General features: G+C 36.1%; 5 protein-coding genes across 5 annotated transcripts; 4 read left to right on the top strand and 1 right to left on the bottom strand.

The window, feature by feature from the left end:
- Positions 1-746: 746 nt before the first annotated feature.
- LOC130985079 (tetrahydroberberine oxidase-like) lies at positions 747-2576 on the top strand. Its single transcript, XM_057907852.1, has one exon. The coding sequence runs from the start codon at positions 786-788 to the stop codon at positions 2391-2393; it is 1608 nt and encodes a 535-aa protein (XP_057763835.1). The 5' UTR covers positions 747-785; the 3' UTR covers positions 2394-2576.
- A 3704-nt stretch (positions 2577-6280) lies between these two features.
- LOC130985078 (tetrahydroberberine oxidase-like) lies at positions 6281-8115 on the top strand. Its single transcript, XM_057907851.1, has one exon. The coding sequence runs from the start codon at positions 6325-6327 to the stop codon at positions 7930-7932; it is 1608 nt and encodes a 535-aa protein (XP_057763834.1). The 5' UTR covers positions 6281-6324; the 3' UTR covers positions 7933-8115.
- A 3703-nt stretch (positions 8116-11818) lies between these two features.
- On the top strand, positions 11819-13733 carry LOC130985077 (tetrahydroberberine oxidase-like). The gene has a single exon (XM_057907850.1). It carries the CDS (start codon positions 11863-11865, stop codon positions 13468-13470), a length of 1608 nt encoding a protein of 535 aa, XP_057763833.1. The 5' UTR covers positions 11819-11862; the 3' UTR covers positions 13471-13733.
- Positions 13734-16908: 3175 nt separating this feature from the next.
- Positions 16909-18548, top strand: LOC130985075 (tetrahydroberberine oxidase-like). The gene has a single exon (XM_057907848.1). It carries the CDS (start codon positions 16919-16921, stop codon positions 18524-18526), a length of 1608 nt encoding a protein of 535 aa, XP_057763831.1. The 5' UTR covers positions 16909-16918; the 3' UTR covers positions 18527-18548.
- A 1560-nt stretch (positions 18549-20108) lies between these two features.
- Positions 20109-21861, bottom strand: LOC130985076 (tetrahydroberberine oxidase-like). The gene has a single exon (XM_057907849.1). It carries the CDS (start codon positions 21824-21826, stop codon positions 20237-20239), a length of 1590 nt encoding a protein of 529 aa, XP_057763832.1. The 5' UTR covers positions 21827-21861; the 3' UTR covers positions 20109-20236.
- Between the last annotated feature and the right edge of the window lie 536 nt (positions 21862-22397).

The raw sequence follows: 22397 nt of genomic DNA, 5'->3' as shown, positions 1-22397 counted from the left end.
ATTGAAGAAACAGAAATTGTCAACTTGACCAACCTTAAAATGTCAGAGAACCTAGATAGTTATGACAAATTGGTTCATATAAAAAAATCAGCAACTTTGATTTACTCAAAATTAAATTATAATAATGTTTCTTTCTTGCTTTTCTTTTTCTTTTCTTTTTTTTTTAAAAAAATTGGAAAATAAAAAATCCAAAAATACTTGGTAGAGTCTTGAGGTAAAATTCATTGGATACATCAAGACTAGGATTTAGAAATTAATTAAACAACAATAAAATTAAGTTTCATTCATGTTTTGATCATGTCATGCTGATGGGCAAGACAATTTTTTTCAATGTCTATGCAAGAATATAGTGCGTGAACTCAGCATTATCCCAACATTAAAATGGGATTGACTAATTCCATTAATGTGGAAAATGACTTGTTTATCATCATAACTAATCATTGATGCCACGTCTGAATTCAGAATTAACCTTAAAATTCCAAGAATAAAAAATGTTTATAATGAAAACGATGTTCGGTTCGTATAGAATTGGAAGTTAAAGAACGGCGCGTTTATTAAAAAATAAAAAAACTAGTGCAGGTCAATTTCAAATAAAGCAGCTAGCCATTGTGATGAGGGTGGACTTTGAATATGCTAAATAGACAACTTCAATATTTATATATGATTAATTCAAACCTAATGTAATATGTCCTTGTTGGAACTTGCCTTATAAATAGGGTAAACATGCATGCTTCTCAAACACCACAACACAAACATTAACTCATCTCTTCTCATAATCACAAACCATGAAAACTCCTTCAATCTCAGCTCATCTCTCATTCTTTCTTCTCCTCATCTTGTCATGCTCATCCGCAGCTTATGCTGATAGGCAATACAACTTTCTTCAATGTCTCTCCCGAAAAGCCAACAACTACTCTTCCATTTCTGATGATATTTACACTCCTGCAAACTCATCCTACACTTCCATCCTCCAATTCCAAATCCGAAACCTTAGGTTCGCATCCGCATCTACTCCTAAACCGCAAGTGATCATAACCCCAGAGCACGAATCCGAAATCCCACCTGTCGTTCGTTGTGCCAGACGAACTGGTCTGGAGATCAGAACTCGAAGCGGTGGCCATGACATGGAGGGACTGTCTTATGTCTCAAAAGTCCCGTTTGTGGTCATAGATTTGATCAATCTAAGCGAAGTTACAGTCGACGTGGAGGAGAAAACGGCGTGGATCGAAGCAGGTGCAACCACCGGCATTGTATACTACAAGATTGCAGAAAAGAGCCCCACTCTAGGGTTTCCCGGTGCTATTTGCACTACAGTAGGCGTCGGCGGCCACTTCAGCGGAGGAGGCTACGGCGCAATGCTTAGAAAATACGGCCTCGCCGGAGATAACGTCGTCGATGCAAGAATAATCGACGTTCATGGCAGGATTCTCGACAGAAAATCAATGGGCGAGGATTTGTTCTGGGCGATCAGAGGCGCCGGAGGTGCCAGCTTCGGTGTGATCACTGCTTGGAAGGTGCAACTGGTCGATGTTCCAAAAACAGTCACTGTTTTCTCAATCGTGAGGAACGTGGAAGAACAGAACGGCGCTGAACTGTGGCACCGCTGGCAATACGTGGCGCCTAAAGCCGACAAAGATTTGTTCGTCGGAGTTATTGTGTTCAGGGTGAACACGACGGTTCAAGTTAATTTCTTCTCAGTTTTCCAAGGCGGCGCGGACAGATTAGTTTCATATATGCAAGAAATCTTCCCTGAGTTAGGGTTAGTGAGAGAAGACTGCACTGAGATGAGCTGGATCCAATCCACCTTGTTTAGCAACCAAATGCCGATCGATCCACTTGATGCTCTGCTCAACCGGACTCAGCCCGGCCTCAGACAGCTCAAAGCCAAGTCGGATTATGTCCGGACTCCCATTCCCTTGAACGCGATCGAAGGCATGGTGAGTATGCTACGTGAACCAGAAGCGGACGAGACTATTTACTACATGGTTCCATACGGTGGAAGAATGGATGAAATATCAGAATCATTCACACCGTTTCCTCACAGAGCTGGTGCGCTCTACAAACTTGCTGGCTTAACTTACTGGCAAGACTCTGAGGCTGCAGATGCGGACAGATACATAAACTGGAGCCGCAAGTATTACGAATACATGACTCCTTACGTCTCGAGCTCTCCCAGAGAAGCGTATTTCAACTACAGAGATCTCGACATCGGAGTGAATAACCCTAATGGGAAGACGAGCTATGCACGAGCCAGTATTTGGGGGAAGCCGTATTACAAGAATAATTTCGATCGTCTTGTTCGGGTGAAGACAGTTGTTGATCCAACCAATTTCTTCAAGAATGAACAGAGCATTCCGCCGTTGCAGGCGAAGTGGACTAAGAAAGGGAATTAAGATATGGAGTATTATGCAGAAACATATATGCATGCAGTAACTGGGCCAATTAATTTCCTGATAATTCTTTAATTTCATTTTATAGCAATAATAATTGTATTTGTTATTCACGAAAGTTCATGTACTAATAATTTTTTTATTCCTTTTATTAATTTGAAGAGGGTGTACTGATAAATTTATTGATTTTCATTGGAAATATTTTTTTATTAATTTTAAAATATTATTTTAAAATTATGCAATTTTTGAATCTTTCTGTTCTTTGATTTCGTTATTTAATTAGTTAGATATATAATTGAAGTTCTCAAATTATTATTGACTCGAATATTCAAATCGAATCAAAACATAAACAGATGCTGGACTTGATCTCCAGCTTTGTTATTCGATATTTAGGCTTTCAAGCTTTAATTTTTAGTGTTAATAATCCTAAGTAACCCATTTACTTAAGGAAAAGTTAACTATAACCATTGAAATAAAAATATATTAATCCAAACCATTTTTTGTGTATTAACACTAAAGAGGTAAATATTAGGAGTATTAACACTAAAGAGGCAAATATAAATAGACTATGAGGCCAAAACCCTAAAACCATTTAATTTATATACTTGATTATCTACTAATCATGCACAATATAAATCTGAAGCTAAAACACTAAAATCTTGCTCAATTCAATTACTAGTCTATATAAGGGGTGTGTATTTTTCATAGACATATTATGGAAGTGGGTATTTTAATATATTAAGTCATATATAAAAGAGGAGTTTTCTCTCTCTTCTCCCATCATTTTTTAATTATATTTTTTCTTTATAATTTTAATTCTTTTCTAAACATTGTCAAATTTAATTTATAACAAAATATTCAATGTGCATCGTAAGCTTAAGTTCGTCAGAAGATCTTTAATGGTATAAAAATTATCAAAAATGAATTTAAAATGAATAGGTTACTAAAATTTTAAAATATATATTTTATTTTCTTTTTCTTTGTTAAAATTTTACAACTTTTTATTTATGTTTGTGTATGAAAATATTTATTTATTTATTATTATTATGTGAAATACTCTATAATAATAACGTGTAATTAATTTTCATTATCAAATAATTTAAAATAATTTAATAACTATTATTATTATTATTACACTTTATACATAATTGAAAATTACGTTTTTAATTTTGGAATTTTATTGAGTAATTAGTATTTTATTTTTAAACCATATTTTGCATTTATTATATTTTGTTTCTGTTTAATATTTATATATATTTATTTAAACATGTGATTTAATTTTGATTTCGCCGTGCACGGATGGTCGTATACTAGTATTAATTAATAGAGTACTAATTTTACTCTAACTATTAACCATCATCATCGTATATATTTAAGATCGATCAATGACATCATTAACGATCATCTTATGTAATCAAAGATTCAAACTGATCTTTGGGTCATAATTATGAACCCTAAATATCATTTGGGATGATGGGTACATTTTAATTTTTTTTTGTTAAATCTTGTATTTTCCATCAGATTGATTATTATTTTTTCTAACCACCGTATTATATTATTGAAAAATGTTTCGATTCTAAGAAAGTTCTTATTTACGTAACGATGAGTCAGGTATACCATTATCGATTCTAGAATGCGAATCCAATATGCGTGTTTGTTGCTTGCAGCACCAAGTGCGCCTCTATTAATTTTTGAATCCGAGTCTTGATGCGTTTAATGAATATTGCTACAATACTCTCCTAGGGTGCCTCTAACAATTAATAAACCACAAATCCAGCTTCTAATGTTCAACAATAAACTAGTTTCCAATGTTTTTGGGGGAAAAAAAAAAAACAAAACAAAACAAAAGAGAAAGAGCTAAATCAAGCCAACCAAAAAGCGAGCGAGAGCCAAATTGGAGGTGGGGCCCACGACTGTCAGATGAAACCGGCTTCCAGTTTGGAAACAATTTCTGCCTAACTTTTTGAAAATCAGTTTTTCCTCTCTCCAATGGTAGTTCCCAAACTTAGAAACTATTTTTTTTTTTTCTATCGTTTTGAGGCACCCTGAGTTCTTTTTGTAGTAGTTCTTTTATTTCCAACAAGAAAAATCATTCTTGGAGGGAAGCAATTACTTCATCTGTCCATTAATTCTTGACCAATTTTGTCATTAAACCCGTTAACCAATTCAAGATCCATTTTTTTTTCCGGGCAGAGTGAAATATTTTCTCGGACAACTTCTTTTCTCTTCAATATTGGATAATATTATCTTTAGTTAGTGGTGTGAAAATATTTTCCAATATTTTTCAATATTTTAATCTTTAGTAAACACATGATAAAAAGTGAGGAAAAGATATATAATATTTTCTCATCTTTTCTTATTTATCATTTTCCCATGAAAATTTTACAACCAAAGTAAACGCACCTTTTGGGTTACAAAAAAATTATACTAGTATTTGTTATGGATAAATTGGTACAATTAGACAAAAAAAATATAATTGTAATAATAATAATAATAATAATAATAATAATAATAATAATAATAATAATAATAATAATAATAATAATAATAATAATAATAATGAAAACTTCATTCTCTGGTTTATCTGGATAATTGAATAATTAATTAATACATAATATCATGTATAACTTAATAAATAATACTCCCTCCGTCCGCGATATCATTTCCACATTGTGGACGGCGCGAGTTTTAAGAAAAGTGATGGATATTAGTAGATAATAATGAATATTGTAGTGAGTGGAGTTTGGGTCCCACAATAAAGTTACTTTTTGATGAAAATATACATGAGAATAAAGTGTTATGTGGAGATACGCGAACGGACCGAAATGACAAATGTGGAAACGATATCGCGGACGAAGGAAGTAATATTATTTTTTAGACGGAATCATAATATTTATATAAAAAAGAAATCATTATAATTGATATACGTGAATAAATGTCCTAAAATAAAATTGTAGCGCGTACGTGTGATCTCCCTCTACAGCGTTGACATATTCCACACTGAATTGAAGCTAAGACTTTCTACCAATTGAAGAAATAGAAATTGTCAACTTGACCAACCTTAAAATGTCAGAGAACCTAGATAGTTATGACTTATTAATTGGTTCATATATATATATAAATTTGCAACTTTGATTTAGTCATTAAATTAACATATATTTTTAATTAAGCAGATATCAAGAACGAAATTAAAAGAGTAAAAGCTAAATATTGCTTTAATTTTCAATAATAAATATTGCTTAGAGGTTATTATATAATAATATTTATATATATTTTATAATAAACATTAGTAAAATAATGAATATAATATAGTACTACTCGGAGAGAAAAGAGAAATATTGATCTGAATCGTTACCACTTGTTTTTCTATGAAAACTACGAAAAAACATGAGGGACTGATTCTTCAAAATAAATTAAGTTTCATTCATGTTTTAATCATGTCATGCTAGCTGATGGGCAAGACAATTTTCGTCAATGTCAACGCAAGAATATAATGCGAGAACTCAGCATTATCCTAACATTAAAATGGGATTGACTTATTCCATTAATGTGGAAAATGACTAGTTTATCATCATAACTAATCATTGATGTCACTTCCATCAGAATTCAGAATTAATTAACCTCAAAATTCCAAGTATAAAAACTGTTTATCATGAAAACGATGTTAAGTTCGTATAGAATTGGAAGTTAAAGAACGGCGCGTTTATTAAAGAACAAAAAACTTGTGCAGGTCAATTTCAAATAAAGCAGCCATTGTGATGAGGGTGGACTTTGAATATGCTAATTAAATAGACAACTTCAATATTTATATATGATTAATTCAAACCTAATGTACTGTCCTTGTTGGAACTTGCCTTATAAATAGGGTAAACATGCATGCTTCTCAAACACCACAACACAAACATTAACTCATCTCTTCTCATAATCACAAACCATGAAAACTCCTTCAATCTCCACTCATCTCTCATTCTTTCTTCTCCTCATCTTGTCATGCTCATCCGCAGCTTATGCTGATAGGCAATACAACTTTCTTCATTGTCTCTCCCAAAAAGCCAACAACTACTCTTCCATTTCTGATGATATTTACACTCCTGCAAACTCATCCTACACTTCCATCCTCCTATCCCAAATCCGAAACCTTAGGTTCGCATCGGCATCTACTCCTAAACCGCAAGTAATCATAACCCCAGAGCACGAATCCGAAATCCCACCTGTCGTTCGTTGTGCCAGACGAACTGGTCTGGAGATCAGAACTCGAAGCGGTGGCCATGACATGGAGGGACTGTCTTATGTCTCAAAAGTCCCGTTTGTGGTCATAGATTTGATCAATCTAAGCGAAGTTACAGTCGACGTGGAGGAGAAAACGGCGTGGATCGAAGCAGGTGCAACCACCGGCATTGTATACTACAAGATTGCAGAAAAGAGCCCCACTCTAGGGTTTCCCGGTGCTATTTGCACTACAGTAGGCGTCGGCGGCCACTTCAGCGGAGGAGGCTACGGCGCAATGCTTAGAAAATACGGCCTCGCCGGAGATAACGTCGTCGATGCAAGAATAATCGACGTTCATGGCAGGATTCTCGACAGAAAATCAATGGGCGAGGATTTGTTCTGGGCGATCAGAGGCGCCGGAGGTGCCAGCTTCGGTGTGATCACTGCTTGGAAGGTGCAACTGGTCGATGTTCCAAAAACAGTCACTGTTTTCTCAATCGTGAGGAACGTGGAAGAACAGAACGGCGCTGAACTGTGGCACCGCTGGCAATACGTGGCGCCTAAAGCCGACAAAGATTTGTTCGTCGGAGTTATTGTGTTCAGGGTGAACACGACGGTTCAAGTTAATTTCTTCTCAGTTTTCCAAGGCGGCGCGGACAGATTAGTTTCATATATGCAAGAAATCTTCCCTGAGTTAGGGTTAGTGAGAGAAGACTGCACTGAGATGAGCTGGATCCAATCCACCTTGTTTAGCAACCAAATGCCGATCGATCCACTTGATGCTCTGCTCAACCGGACTCAGCCCGGCCTCAGACAGCTCAAAGCCAAGTCGGATTATGTCCGGACTCCCATTCCCTTGAACGCGATCGAAGGCATGGTGAGTATGCTACGTGAACCAGAAGCGGACGAGACTATTTACTACATGGTTCCATACGGTGGAAGAATGGATGAAATATCAGAATCATTCACACCGTTTCCTCACAGAGCTGGTGCGCTCTACAAACTTGCTGGCTTAACTTACTGGCAAGACTCTGAGGCTGCAGATGCGGACAGATACATAAACTGGAGCCGCAAGTATTACGAATACATGACTCCTTACGTCTCGAGCTCTCCCAGAGAAGCGTATTTCAACTACAGAGATCTCGACATCGGAGTGAATAACCCTAATGGGAAGACGAGCTATGCACGAGCCAGTATTTGGGGGAAGCCGTATTACAAGAATAATTTCGATCGTCTTGTTCGGGTGAAGACAGTTGTTGATCCAACCAATTTCTTCAAGAATGAACAGAGCATTCCGCCGTTGCAGGCGAAGTGGACTAAGAAAGGGAATTAAGATATGGAGTATTATGCAGAAACATATATGCATGCAGTAACTGGGCCAATTAATTTCCTGATAATTCTTTAATTTCATTTTATAGCAATAATAATTGTATTTGTTATTCACGAAAGTTCATGTACTAATAATTTTTTTATTCCTTTTATTAATTTGAAGAGGGTGTACTGATAAATTTATTGATTTTCATTGGAAATATTTTTTTATTAATTTTAAAATATTATTTTAAAATTATGCAATTTTTGAATCTTTCTGTTCTTTGATTTCGTTATTTAATTAGTTAGATATATAATTGAAGTTCTCAAATTATTATTGACTCGAATATTCAAATCGAATCAAAACATAAACAGATGCTGGACTTGATCTCCAGCTTTGTTATTCGATATTTAGGCTTTCAAGCTTTAATTTTTAGTGTTAATAATCCTAAGTAACCCATTTACTTAAGGAAAAGTTAACTATAACCATTGAAATAAAAATATATTAATCCAAACCATTTTTTGTGTATTAACACTAAAGAGGTAAATATTAGGAGTATTAACACTAAAGAGGCAAATATAAATAGACTATGAGGCCAAAACCCTAAAACCATTTAATTTATATACTTGATTATCTACTAATCATGCACAATATAAATCTGAAGCTAAAACACTAAAATCTTGCTCAATTCAATTACTAGTCTATATAAGGGGTGTGTATTTTTCATAGACATATTATGGAAGTGGGTATTTTAATATATTAAGTCATATATAAAAGAGGAGTTTTCTCTCTCTTCTCCCATCATTTTTTAATTATATTTTTTCTTTATAATTTTAATTCTTTTCTAAACATTGTCAAATTTAATTTATAACAAAATATTCAATGTGCATCGTAAGCTTAAGTTCGTCAGAAGATCTTTAATGGTATAAAAATTATCAAAAATGAATTTAAAATGAATAGGTTACTAAAATTTTAAAATATATATTTTATTTTCTTTTTCTTTGTTAAAATTTTACAACTTTTTATTTATGTTTGTGTATGAAAATATTTATTTATTTATTATTATTATGTGAAATACTCTATAATAATAACGTGTAATTAATTTTCATTATCAAATAATTTAAAATAATTTAATAACTATTATTATTATTATTACACTTTATACATAATTGAAAATTACGTTTTTAATTTTGGAATTTTATTGAGTAATTAGTATTTTATTTTTAAACCATATTTTGCATTTATTATATTTTGTTTCTGTTTAATATTTATATATATTTATTTAAACATGTGATTTAATTTTGATTTCGCCGTGCACGGATGGTCGTATACTAGTATTAATTAATAGAGTACTAATTTTACTCTAACTATTAACCATCATCATCGTATATATTTAAGATCGATCAATGACATCATTAACGATCATCTTATGTAATCAAAGATTCAAACTGATCTTTGGGTCATAATTATGAACCCTAAATATCATTTGGGATGATGGGTACATTTTAATTTTTTTTTGTTAAATCTTGTATTTTCCATCAGATTGATTATTATTTTTTCTAACCACCGTATTATATTATTGAAAAATGTTTCGATTCTAAGAAAGTTCTTATTTACGTAACGATGAGTCAGGTATACCATTATCGATTCTAGAATGCGAATCCAATATGCGTGTTTGTTGCTTGCAGCACCAAGTGCGCCTCTATTAATTTTTGAATCCGAGTCTTGATGCGTTTAATGAATATTGCTACAATACTCTCCTAGGGTGCCTCTAACAATTAATAAACCACAAATCCAGCTTCTAATGTTCAACAATAAACTAGTTTCCAATGTTTTTGGGGAAAAAAAAAAAACAAAACAAAACAAAAGAGAAAGAGCTAAATCAAGCCAACCAAAAAGCGAGCGAGAGCCAAATTGGAGGTGGGGCCCACGACTGTCAGATGAAACCGGCTTCCAGTTTGGAAACAATTTCTGCCTAACTTTTTGAAAATCAGTTTTTCCTCTCTCCAATGGTAGTTCCCAAACTTAGAAACTATTTTTTTTTTTTCTATCGTTTTGAGGCACCCTGAGTTCTTTTTGTAGTAGTTCTTTTATTTCCAACAAGAAAAATCATTCTTGGAGGGAAGCAATTACTTCATCTGTCCATTAATTCTTGACCAATTTTGTCATTAAACCCGTTAACCAATTCAAGATCCATTTTTTTTTCCGGGCAGAGTGAAATATTTTCTCGGACAACTTCTTTTCTCTTCAATATTGGATAATATTATCTTTAGTTAGTGGTGTGAAAATATTTTCCAATATTTTTCAATATTTTAATCTTTAGTAAACACATGATAAAAAGTGAGGAAAAGATATATAATATTTTCTCATCTTTTCTTATTTATCATTTTCCCATGAAAATTTTACAACCAAAGTAAACGCACCTTTTGGGTTACAAAAAAATTATACTAGTATTTGTTATGGATAAATTGGTACAATTAGACAAAAAAAATATAATTGTAATAATAATAATAATAATAATAATAATAATAATAATAATAATAATAATAATAATAATAATAATAATAATAATAATAATAATGAAAACTTCATTCTCTGGTTTATCTGGATAATTGAATAATTAATTAATACATAATATCATGTATAACTTAATAAATAATACTCCCTCCGTCCGCGATATCATTTCCACATTGTGGACGGCGCGAGTTTTAAGAAAAGTGATGGATATTAGTAGATAATAATGAATATTGTAGTGAGTGGAGTTTGGGTCCCACAATAAAGTTACTTTTTGATGAAAATATACATGAGAATAAAGTGTTATGTGGAGATACGCGAACGGACCGAAATGACAAATGTGGAAACGATATCGCGGACGAAGGAAGTAATATTATTTTTTAGACGGAATCATAATATTTATATAAAAAAGAAATCATTATAATTGATATACGTGAATAAATGTCCTAAAATAAAATTGTAGCGCGTACGTGTGATCTCCCTCTACAGCGTTGACATATTCCACACTGAATTGAAGCTAAGACTTTCTACCAATTGAAGAAATAGAAATTGTCAACTTGACCAACCTTAAAATGTCAGAGAACCTAGATAGTTATGACTTATTAATTGGTTCATATATATATATAAATTTGCAACTTTGATTTAGTCATTAAATTAACATATATTTTTAATTAAGCAGATATCAAGAACGAAATTAAAAGAGTAAAAGCTAAATATTGCTTTAATTTTCAATAATAAATATTGCTTAGAGGTTATTATATAATAATATTTATATATATTTTATAATAAACATTAGTAAAATAATGAATATAATATAGTACTACTCGGAGAGAAAAGAGAAATATTGATCTGAATCGTTACCACTTGTTTTTCTATGAAAACTACGAAAAAACATGAGGGACTGATTCTTCAAAATAAATTAAGTTTCATTCATGTTTTAATCATGTCATGCTAGCTGATGGGCAAGACAATTTTCGTCAATGTCAACGCAAGAATATAATGCGAGAACTCAGCATTATCCTAACATTAAAATGGGATTGACTTATTCCATTAATGTGGAAAATGACTAGTTTATCATCATAACTAATCATTGATGTCACTTCCATCAGAATTCAGAATTAATTAACCTCAAAATTCCAAGTATAAAAACTGTTTATCATGAAAACGATGTTAAGTTCGTATAGAATTGGAAGTTAAAGAACGGCGCGTTTATTAAAGAACAAAAAACTTGTGCAGGTCAATTTCAAATAAAGCAGCCATTGTGATGAGGGTGGACTTTGAATATGCTAATTAAATAGACAACTTCAATATTTATATATGATTAATTCAAACCTAATGTACTGTCCTTGTTGGAACTTGCCTTATAAATAGGGTAAACATGCATGCTTCTCAAACACCACAACACAAACATTAACTCATCTCTTCTCATAATCACAAACCATGAAAACTCCTTCAATCTCCACTCATCTCTCATTCTTTCTTCTCCTCATCTTGTCATGCTCATCCGCAGCTTATGCTGATAGGCAATACAACTTTCTTCATTGTCTCTCCCAAAAAGCCAACAACTACTCTTCCATTTCTGATGATATTTACACTCCTGCAAACTCATCCTACACTTCCATCCTCCTATCCCAAATCCGAAACCTTAGGTTCGCATCGGCATCTACTCCTAAACCGCAAGTAATCATAACCCCAGAGCACGAATCCGAAATCCCACCTGTCGTTCGTTGTGCCAGACTAACTGGTCTGGAGATCAGAACTCGAAGCGGTGGCCATGACATGGAGGGACTGTCTTATGTCTCAAAAGTCCCGTTTGTTGTCATAGATTTGATCAATCTAAGCGAAGTCACAGTCGACGTGGAGGAGAAAACGGCGTGGATCGAAGCAGGTGCAACCACCGGCATTGTATACTACAAGATTGCGGAAAAGAGCCTCACACTAGGGTTTCCCGGTGCTATTTGCACTACAGTAGGCGTCGGCGGCCACTTCAGCGGAGGAGGCTACGGCGCAATGCTTAGAAAATACGGCCTCGCTGGAGATAACGTCGTTGATGCAAGAATAATCGACGTTCATGGCAGAATTCTTGACAGAAAATCAATGGGTGAGGATTTGTTCTGGGCGATCAGAGGCGCCGGAGGTGCCAGCTTCGGCGTGATCACTGCTTGGAAGGTGCAACTGGTCGATGTTCCAAAAACAGTCACTGTTTTCTCAATCCTGAGGAATGTGGAAGAACAGAAAGGAGCTGAACTGTGGCACCGCTGGCAATACGTGGCGCCTAAAGCTGACAAAGATTTGTTCGTCGGAGTTATTGTGTTCAGGGTGAACACGACGGTCCAAGTTAATTTCTTCTCAGTTTTCCAAGGCGGCGCAGACAGACTAGTTTCATATATGCAAGAAATCTTCCCTGAGTTAGGGTTAGTGAGAGAAGACTGCACTGAGATGAGCTGGATCCAATCCACCTTGTTTAGCAACCAAATGCCGATCGATCCACTTGATGCTCTGCTCAACCGGACTCAACCCGGTCTCAGACAGCTCAAAGCCAAGTCGGATTATGTCCGAACACCTATTCCCTTGAACGCGATCGAAGGCATGGTGAGTATGCTACGTGAACCTGAAGCGGACGAGACTATTTACTACATGGTTCCATACGGTGGAAGAATGGATGAGATATCAGAATCGGAGACTCCATTTCCTCACAGAGCTGGCGCGCTCTACAAACTCGCCGGCTTAACCTACTGGCAAGACTCCGAGGCAGCAGATGCAGACAGATACATAAGCTGGAGCCGCAAGTATTACGAATACATGACTCCTTATGTCTCAAGCTCTCCCAGGGAAGCATATTTCAACTACAGAGATCTCGACATCGGAGTGAATAACCCTAATGGGAAGACGAGCTATGGACGAGCCAGCATTTGGGGGAAACCGTATTACAAGAATAATTTCGATCGTCTTGTTCGGGTGAAGACAGTTGTTGATCCAACCAATTTCTTCAAGAATGAACAGAGCATTCCGCCGTTGCAGGCGAAGTGGACTAAGAAAGGGAATTAATTAAGATACATATTAAGCAGAAATGTGCATGCACTAACCGCCAACTTGTTATCTGATTATTCTTTAATTTGATGCACTAACCGCCAACTTGTTATCTGATTATTCTTTAATTTGATGTTATTTTCCAGCAACAATAATTGTATTTGTTATTCATGAAAGTTGATGTACCAATAAATTTTTTTTTTCTTTTAATTGATTTTAATAGGGTGTATTAATAAATTGATCGATTGAGTTGCTATATAAATATTGTTTGGTTTTAACAATATGCAATTTTTTAATCTTTCTATTTTTCACCATTTTCACATGTTTATTATGATTGAAATTTTTTTCTTGGCAAGGTGAAATATTTTCTGGAGCAACTCATTTTCTCTTCAATGTTGTATAATATTATCATTAGGTAGTTATGTGAAAATATTTTTCAACATTTTTCAAAATTTTCATCTCTAGTAAACACATGATTAAAAGTAAGAAAAAAAAAATAATATTTTCTCATATTTTTTTATCCATCATTTTCCATGAAAAATTTACAATCAAAGTAAACGCAACTTTATGATCACAGAAAAATCATTTGTTATGGATAAATTGGTACAATTAAACAAAAAATGGCTGTAATATAATATACTAACAATTTTTAATAATAATAATAATATTGAAAACTTCATTCTTTGGTTTATCTAGATAATTGAATAATGGGTCAAGGTGCAGATAGACCCCTATAGCGTATTACTCTCCATAGTGACTGTGTGTGCAAATAGGCCACCAAAGTCCGAAAAATCATACATTTAAGCCCATTTGACTAACGGCCGTTTCACCCCGTTAGTCAAATTTTTTTAACCCCCAATTTTTTTATTCTTCCAATTTCTACCCCCAATTTCAATTCAGCCACTGCCGATATCTCCCTCAGCCTCTCATCTCTTCCGGCGGTGACGAGGCCGCCGGTCACCTCTCCCTCAATCCAACTCTCTCTCTCTCTGGGCTGATTTCGCCGTCCCTAAGGAAGGCATCGATTTCACCGTCCCCAGTCGTGGCAAAACACGAGCAGCGTTCAGAGTAAGGAAACAAGCATTCCAAAGGCTAAAAGAGCCACCTGCAACAGCTTCGATAGCTGAGACCAGTGTGGGGTAGGAGTTGTAGAGAGAGCTTGGAGGTCAATCTGCCCCCATACTTGCTCAGCACCGAAGCTTTCAATCGAGAGATGACTAAACATAGACTTGGAACGTAGGATTTTAAGAAGGCGGATTCGAGCCTATGAAGAGCGGTAGCCTTGCGGACAGATTCCAGGATTTCAGTGGTGGTGTTTCGCGCGCGGAAGATCGAAGTCTTCGGAGCAGCAGTAGCAGTAGCAGTTTCCGGACAGAGGAGAGAAGGGGTTGTTGCTGAAGCTCTCTCTGTCGACAAATTAAAGGTGGTCAATGGCGGCAACGTTCTTTCAGTGGGCGGCCGACCCACTGTGTTGAGGGGGCGGTTTGTTCTCCAGGTGGAGAGGAACTAAGCACTGAATTTCAGTTTATGTGTGCTTCGATTTCAGCGAGAGAGAGATGTTGAAGGGGGAGAGTGGGATGGGTCACGCGGAGCGACGCGGACCTAAGGGCGGCGGCGGTTTTGAGAGGGGCAGGCTGTTTCTGTGTGAGCCGAGAGAGATAGAGTTCTACGTTTTTTCTTTCTTGAGGACGGCGAAATCGCCGCCTTCCTTGGGGACGGCGAAATCAGTCAAGAGGGAGATAGGTGATTGGTGGCCTCGTCGCCGCTGAAAGAGATGAGAGGTTGAGGGAGATGTCGGCAGTGGCTGAATTGGAATTGAGGGTAGAAATTAGAAGAAGAAATAAATTGGAGGTTAAAAAAAAATTGACTAACGGGGTCAAACGGTTATTAGTCAAATGAGCTTAAATGTAGTATGATTTTTCGGACTTTAGGAGCCTATTTGCACACACATGCAGTGACTATGGAGAGCAATACGCTATAGAGGACTATACTACATGGGCCTATCTGCACCTTAACCTTTGAGTAATTAATTAATACATAATATCATGTAAAACTTAATAAATCATAAAGTTGGTTTTTGACGGAAACATAATATTTATTTAAAAAAAGAAATCATCATAATAATTGATATACGTGACAAATCTCCTAAAATAAAATTGTAGCGCGTACGGCGTACGTGTGATCTCCCTCTACAGTGTTGACATATTCCACACTGAATTGAAGCTATAAGTCTTTCTACCAATTGAAGAAATAGAAATTGTCAACTTGACCAACCTTAAAATGTCAGAGAACCTAGATAGTTATGACTTATTGGTTCATATAAAAAAATCAGCAACTTTGATTTAGTCATTAAATTAATATATCAACTAAGATTTAGTAATTAATTAAACAACAATAAAATTACAAACATGTCACTTCATGAATTAAAATTTGGATTGAATATGAATGTCACGGATCTTAAACTCTCAAATCATTTTTCACACTTGGGATCATGAATATAAGCTTTAATTTTCAATAATAAATATTGCTTAGAGGTACTATTATATACTCCCTCCGTCCACCAATTAAAGGCCTAGGGGAAAAAATACGGGTTTTAAGAAAAAGTGTATTTTTATTAGTTGAGTGGAGAAAGGGTCCCACTTTTTAAGAAAAAGTGTATTTTTATTAGTTGAGTGGAGAAAGGGTCCCACTTTTTTGTAAAGAATCTTTGACTTTTTTGATTAAATAATGAATAAAAACTTACCAAAAATAGGTAGGCCTTGTTTTTGTGGACGTCCCAAAAAGGCAAGTAGGCCTTGAATTGGTGGACGGAGGGAGTAATAGATTTTATATTTTATAATAAAAATTAGTAAAATAATGAATATAGTAGTATTACTCGGAGAGAAAAGAGAAATATTGATCTGATGAATCGCTACCACTTGTTTTTTTACGAGAACTACGAAAAAACATGAGGAACTGATTCTTCAAAATAAATTAAGTTTCATTCATGTTTTGATCATGTCATGCTGATGGGCAAGACAATTTTCTTCAATGTCTACGCAAGAATATAGTGCGTGAACTCAGCATTATCCCAACATTAAAATGGGATTGACTTATTCCATTAATGTGGAAAATGACTAGTTTATCATCATAATTAATCATTGATGCCACGTCTCATCAGAATTCAGAATTAACCTTAAAATTCCAAGAATAAAAAATATTTATAATGAAAACGATGTTCAGTATAGAATTATTGGAACTTAAAGAACGGCGCGTATTAAAAAACTTGTGCAGGTCAATTTCAAATAAAAGCAGCCATTGTGGTGAGGGTGGACTTTGAATATATGCGATATAGACAACTTCAATATTTATATATGATTAATTCAAACCTAATGAAATGTCCTTGTTGGAACTTGCCTTATAAATAGGGTAAACATGCATGCCTCTCAAACACCACAACACAAACATTAACTCATAATCACAAACCATGAAAACTCCTTCAATCTCAACTCATCTCTCATTCTTTCTTCTCCTCATCTTGTCATGCTCATCCGCAGCTTATGCTGATAGACAATACAACTTTCTTCAATGTCTCTCCCGAAAAGCCAACAACTACTCTTCCATTTCAGATGATATTTACACTCCTGCAAACTCATCCTACACTTCCATCCTCCAATTCCAAATCCGAAACCTTAGGTTCGCATCGGCATCTACTCCTAAACCGCAAGTGATCATAACCCCTGAACACGAATCCGAAATCCCACCCGTCGTTCGCTGTGCCAGACTAACTGGTCTGGAAATCAGAACTCGAAGCGGCGGCCATGACATGGAGGGACTGTCTTATGTGTCAAAAGTCCCGTTTGTGGTCATAGATTTGATCAATCTAAGCGAAGTTACAGTCGACGTGGAGGAGAAAACGGCGTGGATCGAAGCAGGTGCAACCACCGGCATTGTATACTACAAGATCGCAGAAAAGAGCCCCACTCTAGGGTTTCCCGGTGCTATTTGCACTACTGTAGGCGTCGGCGGCCACTTCAGCGGAGGAGGCTACGGCGCAATGCTTAGAAAATATGGCCTCGCTGGAGATAACGTCGTTGATGCAAGAATAATCGACGTTCATGGCAGGATTCTCGACAGAAAATCAATGGGGGAGGATTTGTTCTGGGCGATCAGAGGCGCCGGAGGTGCCAGCTTCGGCGTGATCACTGCATGGAAGGTACAACTGGTCGATGTTCCAAAAACAGTCACTGTTTTCTCAATCGTGAGGAATGTGGAAGAACAGAAGGGCGCTGAACTGTGGCACCGCTGGCAATACGTGGCGCCTAAAGCCGACAAAGATTTGTTCGTCGGAGTTATCGTGTTCAGGGTGAACACGACGGTCCAAGTTAATTTCTTCTCAGTTTTCCAAGGCGGCGCGGACAGATTAGTTTCATATATGCAAGAAATCTTCCCTGAGTTAGGGTTAGTGAGAGAAGACTGCACTGAGATGAGCTGGATCCAATCCACCTTGTTTAGCAACCAAATGCCGATCGATCCACTTGATGCTCTGCTTAATCGGACTCAGCCCGGCCTCAGACAGCTCAAAGCCAAGTCGGATTATGTCCGGACACCCATTCCTTTGAACACGATCGAAGGCATGGTGAGTATGCTACGTGAGCCAGAAGCTGACGAGACTATTTACTACATGGTTCCATACGGTGGAAGAATGGATGAAATATCAGAATCATTCACACCGTTTCCTCACAGAGCTGGTGCGCTCTACAAACTCGCCGGCTTAACTTACTGGCAAGACTCCGAGGCAGCAGATGCAGACAGATACATAAGCTGGAGCCGCAAGTATTACGAATACATGACTCCTTACGTCTCGAGCTCGCCCAGGGAAGCGTATTTCAACTACAGAGATCTCGACATCGGAGTGAATAACCCTAATGGGAAGACGAGCTACGCACGAGCCAGCATTTGGGGGAAGCCGTATTACAAGAATAACTTCGATCGTCTTGTTCGGGTGAAGACAGTTGTTGATCCAACTAATTTCTTGAAGAATGAACAGAGCATTCCGCCGTTGCAGGCGAAGTGGACTAAGAAAGGGAATTAAGATATGGAGTATTATGCAGGCAGAAACATATATGCATGCAGTAACTGGGCCAATTAACTTTCTGATAATTCTTTAATCTTATTTTATAGCAATAATAATTGTATTTGTTTATTCACGAAAGTTCATGTACTAATAATTTTTTTATTCCTTTTATTAATTTGAAGAGGTTGTACTAATAAATTTATTGATTTGCGTTGGAAATATTGTTTTATTAATTTTAAAATATTATTTTAAAATTATGCAATTTTTGAATCTTTCTGTTCTTTGATTTCGTTATTTAATTAGTTAGATATATAATTAAAGTTCTCAAATTATTATTGACTCGAATATTCAAATCGAATCAAAACATAAACAGATGCTGGACTTGATCTCCAGCTTTGTTATTCGATATTTAGGCTTTCAAGCTTTAATTTTTAGTGTTAATAATCCTAAATAACCCATTTACTTAAGGAAAAGTTAACTATAACCATTGAAATAAAAATATATTAATCCAAACCATTTTTTGTGTATTAACACTAAAGAGGTAAATATTAGGAGTATTAACACTAAAGAGGCAAATATAAATAGACTATGAGGCCAAAACCCTAAAACCATTTAATTTATATACTTGATTATCTACTAATCATGCACAATATAAATCTGAAGCTAAAACACTAAAATCTTGCTCAATTCAATTACTAGTCTATATAAGGGGGTGTGTATTTTTTTCATAGACATATTATGGAAGTGGGTATTTTAATATATTAAGTCATATATAAAAGAGGAGTTTTCTCTCTCTTCTCCCATCATTTTTTTATTATATTTTTTCTTTTATAATTTTAATTCTTTTCTAAACATTGTCAAATTTAATTTATAACAAAATATTCAATGTGCATCGTAAGCTTAAGTTCGTCAGAAGATCTTTAATGGTATAAAAATTATCAAAAATGAATTTAAAACGAATAGGTTACTAAAATTTTAAAATATATATTTTATTTTCTTTTTCTTTGTTAAAATTTTACAACTTTTTATTTATGTTTGTGTATGAAAATATTTATTTATTTATTATTATTATGTGAAATACTCTATAATAATAACGTGTAATTAATTTTCATTATCAAATAATTTAAAATAATTTAATAACTATTATTATTATTATTACACTTTATACATAATTGAAAATTACGTTTTTAATTTCGGAATTTTATTGAGTAATTAGTATTTTATTTTTAAACCATATTTTGCATTTATTATATTTTGTTTCTGTTTAATATTTATATATATTTATTTAAACATGTCATTTAATTTCGATTTCGCCGTGCACGGATGGTCGTATTCTAGTATTAATTAATAGAGTACTAATTTTACTCTAACTATTAACCATCATCATCGTATATATTTAAGATCAATGACATCATTAACGATCATCTTATATAATCAAAGATTCAAAATGATGTTTGGGTCATAATTATGAACCCTAAATATCATTTGGGATGATGGGTATATTTTAATTTTTTTTTGTTGAATCTTGAATTTTCGCTCAGATTGATTATTATTTTTTCTAACTACCGTATTATATCATTGAAAAATGTTTCGATTCTAAAAAAAATAAATAACACATTTTATTATTTTAATTAAGTACAAAGATAGTAAATAAACATAAAAAAATATCAAAACAATCAAGCTAACAAGCAGTTATTGCGAGAAATTAATCAGGCGCTGACTCCATTTCTAAGTCCACTTAGAATGCAACGGTGGAACGCTCTGTTCATTCTTGAAGAAATTGGTCGGATCAATCACCGTTTTAACCTTCACGAGACGATCGAAATTATTCTTGAAATATTTCCTTCCCCAAACGCTGGCTCTCGCGAAGCTCGTCTCCCCGTTAGGGTTATTCACTCCGACGTCGAGATCTCTGTAGTTCAGATACGCTTGCCTGGGCGAGCTCGAGACGTAAGGAGTCATGTAACTGTAGTACCTTCTGCTCCAACTCAGGTACCTTTCCGTATCTTGAGCCTCGTCGTCTTGCCAATATACTAAACTGGCGATCATGTACAAGTTGCCGGCTCTGTGTGGAAACGGAGTGGAAGATTCTGGAATCTCGTCCATTCTCCCGCCGTATGGGACCATGTACATCAGCGTCTCGTCGGCCTCCGGCTCGTGCAGCATTCTCACGATGCCGTCGAAGGCGCCCTCCGACATGGGCGTCTGCACGTAGTCGGATTTTGTCTTGAGCTGTCTTAGACCGGGTTGAGTCCGGTTCAGCAGGACCTCGAGCGGCTCCTGCTGCCCTTGGTTGAGGAATAGGGTGGATTGAACCCAGCTCATTTCTTGGCACTCTTCTCTTGTTAGCCCTAGCTCGGGGAAGGTTTCTCGCATCACTGCAACTAATCTGTCTGCGCCGCCGAGGAAGAGGGAGAAGAAGTTGGCTTGGATGGTGGAGTTAACCCTGAACATGTAGACACCGACGAAAAGATCTCTGTCGGCTTCAGGCCCCACGTATTGCCAGCGACGGATCAAATCCGTCGCGTTCTGCTCCAACGGCCTGATGATGGAGAAAACAGTGACGGTTTCTGGAACATCCACCAGTTGTACCTTCCAGGCCACGATCACGCCGAAGCTGGCGCCCCCGCCGCCTCTGATCGCCCAGAAAAGATCCTCGCCCATTGATTTCCTGTCGAGGATCCTGCCGTTCACGTCAATTATTCTCGCATCGATCACGTTATCCGCGGCGAGGCCGTGTTTCCTCATCAGTGGGCCGTAGCCGCCTCCGCTGAAGTGGCCGCTGACGCCCACTGTGGTGCAGATGGAGCCAGGGAACGCGAGAACCGGGCTTTTCTCCGCGATCCTGTAGTACACGGAACCCGTCGTTGCGCCCGCTCCGATCCACGCGGTTTTTTCCTCGATGTCGACTGCGACGTCGCTGAGGTTGACCAAGTCAACGATCACGAACGGGACCTGTGACACGTAAGACAGTCCCTCCATGTCGTGGCCACCGCTTCGAGTTCTGATCTCCAGACCGCTCCGTCTGGCGCAGGCTACGACGGGCGGGATCTGGGATTCGTGCTCCGGGGTTATGATCACCTGCGGCTTCGGAGTAGATTCCGACGCGAATCTCGTGTTTCGGATGGCGGATAGAAGGATGGGAGTGTATGATGAGTTTGCAGGAGTGTAAACGTCGTTGGAAATGGAGGAGTAGTTTTGGAATTGTTGGGAGAGGCATTGTAGGAAATTGTCATGGCTATCTGCAGAAGCTGTGGATGAGGATAAGCAGATGAGGAGAAGAAAGAAAGAGAGAGTTGAGATTGAAGCAGTTTTCATGATTTGTGATTTTGAGAAGATGGTGATGAGTTTTGTGTTTGAGAATTGCATGCAAGGATTGCCTTCTATTTATAAGGCTTCCCATGTGAGAAAAATAATTATGAATCTCCATAAAAAATTTATGTTCACATTGATAAATACACATGCAAAAAATAAATGTTGCACAATTCTGCAAAAAAATAATTCGGCTTGTGTAACTCGAGTTCTGATTAATTAAATTAAATAAGTTGAATGACGACGAGTTCTGATTAATTAAATTAAATAAGTTGAATGACGACACCACAAGTCATCATAACTTTCTAGATAAATTAACCTCGGTCAATTTTACAATTTGTTCTTCTTAAATTCCGTGAAATTCTTTTTTTCTACAGAGAATAACTAGTTATAGTTTCCACCATGGAAGAAGTCAGTGGCTGTTAATTTAATTAATTAAGAATTACGCTGAAGGAAAATTATTATTATTATAATTATTATTATTATGTGTGACACGGTAATGTCTCACATCAATGTGTAATTAATTAAAGTTTGAAGAGCTGCCAATGAGGTCTAGCTCAAGTGGCAAAACTGAGAC

This window comes from Salvia miltiorrhiza, chromosome 5 (genome assembly GCF_028751815.1).
Source record: "Salvia miltiorrhiza cultivar Shanhuang (shh) chromosome 5, IMPLAD_Smil_shh, whole genome shotgun sequence".
NCBI classification, from domain to species: Eukaryota; Viridiplantae; Streptophyta; class Magnoliopsida; order Lamiales; family Lamiaceae; genus Salvia; species Salvia miltiorrhiza.
Note: the sequence above shows the minus strand (reverse complement) of the source record. Positions and strands in the feature narration are given on the sequence as shown.